This window comes from Sinocyclocheilus rhinocerous, unplaced genomic scaffold (assembly GCF_001515625.1).
Source record: "Sinocyclocheilus rhinocerous isolate Xijiao unplaced genomic scaffold, SAMN03320098_v1.1 scaffold56, whole genome shotgun sequence".
NCBI lineage: Eukaryota > Metazoa > Chordata > Actinopteri > Cypriniformes > Cyprinidae > Sinocyclocheilus > Sinocyclocheilus rhinocerous.
Window position 1 is genome coordinate 647,986 of NW_015649227.1, and position 4,456 is coordinate 652,441.

General features: G+C 36.7%; 1 protein-coding gene across 1 annotated transcript in view; it reads left to right on the plus strand.

The window, feature by feature from the left end:
* The window catches only part of LOC107710402 (netrin receptor UNC5C-like), a gene marked incomplete at its 3' end in the record, with an annotated part of 95,918 nt that overhangs the window by 85,141 nt on the left and 6,321 nt on the right, over nucleotides 1-4,456 (plus strand). The window contains exon 12 of the mRNA XM_016515167.1: nucleotides 1-163. This exon is cut by the window's left edge and continues 8 nt beyond it. Coding sequence (XP_016370653.1) covers nucleotides 1-163 — 163 coding nt within the window. The remainder of the gene's footprint in view (nucleotides 164-4,456) is intronic.

A 4,456-nucleotide genomic window follows, 5' to 3' on the forward strand; every position in this document is an offset into this window, starting at 1 on the left:
GGACGACACACAGGAGACGGTCCTGAGTCCGGTGGTCAGCTGTGGTCCTGCTGGAGCTCTCCTGACCCGACCCGTCATCATCACCATGCACCACTGCGTCGAGGCCGACAGCGAGGACTGGCTCATTCAGCTCAAGAGCCAATCACAGCAGGGCCAGTGGGAGGTGAGTGGGCGGAGCCACACAGACATACTGTGAAAGTACTGCTCGTCGTGAATGATCCTGGAAAAATGAAAGCAACTCAAAAAGTGTGAGAACCCTGAAAACACATCAAATTAGTAGTGTTTGGTAATTTGATGCACGTGGTCTCATAAATTCAGCTTCTTGAGCTCCGATTCTCAATAAAACTATAGTTTTCAGGTTGATGTGGTGAATGTCATGGGCATAAAGACCTGAAAGGCAGGACCCAGGCTAACTGCTGTTAACTGAAAATAAAACCTACAAACAAACAAATAAATAAATATATATATACATACATGCATACATACTTGTAATAAAATAATAAACATTAAGTGAATAAAATGTAAAAAAAAAAAATAATAATAATAATAAATGTATCTATATAAATATATATATATATATATATATATAACAATACTATATAGACATACTTAACAAAAATAATAAAACATTACTAAAATATTCATTAAAACTTAAACAAAATTAAATGAAAATAGGAAATATGAAATTTAAAAAAAATCTAAACTAGTTCAAAAATTAATAAAAGTTAGACTTCTATTTCTACAGCGGCTACTTTAATTAAAAGGTGAGACCAGACTTATTATCGTTAACTAAAAATAAATGCTTAAAATTAGTTTTATTTAATAATAAAAAATACATTTTCATTACTTGAAGTAAAATTAACTGAAATAAAATAATAAAGAATACTAAAAGTAATTAAGACTTCTATTTCTACAGCAGCTACTTGAATTGAAAGGTGAGACCAGTCTTATTATCATTAACTAAAAATAAAATATTTAATTTAAAAAAAGCATAATTTTATAAAAACTTAATTCTAAGCGGTATGTGTGGAGAAAACCAGGCACTGCTCATCACCTGTCCCAACAGTGAAGCATGGTGGTGGCAGCATCATGCTGTGGGGGTGTTTTTCAGCTGCAGGGACAGGACGACTGGTTGCGATCGAGGGAAAGATGAATGTGGCCAAGTACAGGGATATCCTGGACGAAAACCTTCTCCAGAGTGCTCAGGACCTCAGACTGGAACTAAGGTTTACCTTCCAACAAGACAATGAGCCTAAGCACACAGCTAAAATAACGAAGGAGTGGCTTCACAACAACTCTGTGACTGTTCTTGAATGGCCCAGCCAGAGCCCTGACTTAAACCCAGTTGAGCATCTCTGGAGAGACCTAAAAATGGCTGTCCACCAACGTTTACCATCCAACCTGACAGAACTGGAGAGGATTTGCAAGGAGGAATGGCAGAGGATCCCCAAATCCATGTGTGAAAAACTTGTTGCATCTTTCCCAATAAGACTCATGGCTGTATTAGATCAAAAGGGTGCTTCTACTAAATACTGAGCATTTTTCAGTTTTTCTTTTTTAATAAATCTGCAAAGATGTCAACAATTCTGTGTTTTTCTGTCAATATGGGGTGCTGTGTGTACATTAATGAGGAAAAAAATTAACTTAAATGATTTTAGCAAATGGCTGCAATATAACAAAGAGTGAAAAATTTAAGGGGGTCTGAATACTTTCCGTACCCACTGTATATATATATATATATATAAAATGTGTGTATGCATGTATAATACTGAAATAATTATTAATTAAAAAATTATTTAGACATACAAAAATTAGAAAATATTATTTACAAATTAAACTAAAAATAAACTATAAAATTTAAATATTAATAAAAACTAGCGAAGCCTTCCATTTCCACAGCAGACTTGTTGCACTGGTTTTTCTATTAATATCCCACGTCTGTTTTGACTTTGATTTGTGGACTGAAGCAGCCGAGGTCAGACGTGTTGCTCTGGTCTGTTTGTGTGAGCGTGATGTGTTTACATGCGTAACGCGTGTGACCCCCTGCGGAGATCCGGCCGGTGTCCTGTTGGATATCAGACGGCCGGGACGCTCGCTGCTGCCCAAAAATCAGACCGGACGACCCGCGGGTCCTGCTCAACACAAACCCTCAGTTAATTAGGAAGAAGAGCAGCCTGTTATCAGCAGCCACCCACTGGCCTCGTCATTAACCAGGAGCAGGTGGTTATGTGAGCGAGTGGAGGGCGTAGCTGTGAACTGTCCTCTATTATTATCACACGCAAACACAGTGCTGGCCAGTTCATTAGCCCTCGTCCTCAAAACAACTCCCTCACAGACAGACAGACAGATGCACTACGGTCAGGGGCTCTCAGATGCGTACACTGGGACTGAATGAGGACCGTATTCATTCACCGTGGTATTCAGATGGAGCTCTGTGCTACTTCAAGAATATTGTGGCACAATCATGATAGCTGTATTAGACTATTGGTAGCACCGTTTGATACTCTTTTGCAGTGACAGACTCAGTGTTGTTATTCTTAAAAGTAAAACTTTTTTTTTTAATTATCTCATTAAATGAAATAAAGCTGAAATAAAATAAAATATTAATATTAGATTAATAAATGAATTAATAAACAAACAAACAAACTTAAAATAAAAAACTTTAGTGAATATTAGAAATGATGCTTTGACAGCCAACTGGATGAATAAGTTAAAGCACTAAAGCACCTAATTAGCTTTTATTAAAGAAAGAAAGAGAATGAATGAATAAAAATTAATATAAGAAATATGTATAAGAAAAATAAATAAAAAATAAACGATTACAAAACAAAACAAAAAGAAAAGCCCCCTTCTATAAAAAAAAAGCATCTCACACGGCTCCGAGGGGTGAACAAAGGCCTCCTGTAGCGACTCGATGCGTTTTTGTAAGAAAAATATCCATATTCAAAACGTAATAATCTACAATTATATATATATATATATATATATAAATGGTCCAGTACGACTGTTTGTTTAGTGTGTGAATATGACACTTCTGATCACTGTGACTTTGGGAAAATCAAGCCGAAGGACCAGCAGTGTTTTCATCTGTGGTGTCAGCGCTGCGCACACACTCGTCTCTTTAGTTTGGCTCCCAGCAGCTGTCAAAGCTCCTCTCCACCATCAGTGTGACTCTTCATGGCTCTCCCCAGAGAGCCGCACTGCTTTTGAGCTGCTTAGCAACAGTCTGTGACCTTGTCTCCTCTTATCAAACATGAAGCAGTCTTGGATCGCCTTCAGCCGTTCATGAGGAGAGCAGCGTCCTGTTGTCTTCAGATGAGATAAACTCTTGTCAAATGTATTTCATCCCGCGCTCTTCCCTCAGTCTCTCGCTCTCTTTGGCCTGAAATAATGAGCGCTTCCTGTTGCCCAGAGACGCTGCGGTCCGTCGTACAGTTTTCATCATTCAGAAGCTTGTTCCCTGCGTGCATGCATAATCTGATTCAGAGAAAAATAGATGTTTGTTTGCCTTCGATGCATTCTTCAATTTGGCTCTAAATTGAATGGAAATTTGATTTAGAAAGAAGAATCCTGTTTTCAACTTCCTGTCAAGGCACGCGCAGAAAAGACCTGGTCAGCTGACACCGGCACAAAAAAAGAGAATCAGGCTGAAAGGAGTAGTTGACCTAAAATTGAAAACGAGTGGAGGTGGATGCTGTCAAGCTTCAGGAAATGAGAAAAAACACCAGAAAAAAAGTATCATAACTGTAATCCATATGACTCATGCATGCTCATGCATATTCAAATCAGGTGTGCTGCATTCATTTATGCAATGCATTTTCATGCACTTAATGCATGACGACTTCAATATCTGTTTGTTTCTCTCATTTAAAAAAAATCACATGACTTGACACATTTATAGTGTGAATCAACCTATTAATGAAACCATATGCATATTCAAAATTGGTGTTCTGCATTCATGTATGCAATGCATTTTCATACACCTAATGCATAACGACTTCAATTTCAGTTTTTTAAAACATATCATATGACTTGATATGTTTATGTGTGTTTATTGAATCCAAGTGACTCATGCATATTCAATTAAGGTGTGCTGCATTCATTTATGCAATGCATTTTCATGCACTTAATGCATAACGACTTAAATGTCAAGTTCGTTTCTCATAAAACTATCATATGATTTGATACATTTATGCTGTTTTTTGGGAATCAACCTATTAATTAATCCATATGACTCATGCACATGCATGCATAAAAAATTATCTCATTTCAAAAAATCAGATGACTTGACATTTTATAGTGTGAATCAACCTATTAATGAATCCATACTCGTGCTTATTTAAAATTGCATTCATTTATGCAATGGATTTTCATGCATTTCATTTCAACAACTTCAATTTCATAAATCATATGACTTAATCATAATGATGCATTTTTGGCTGCACTTTTCCTTTAA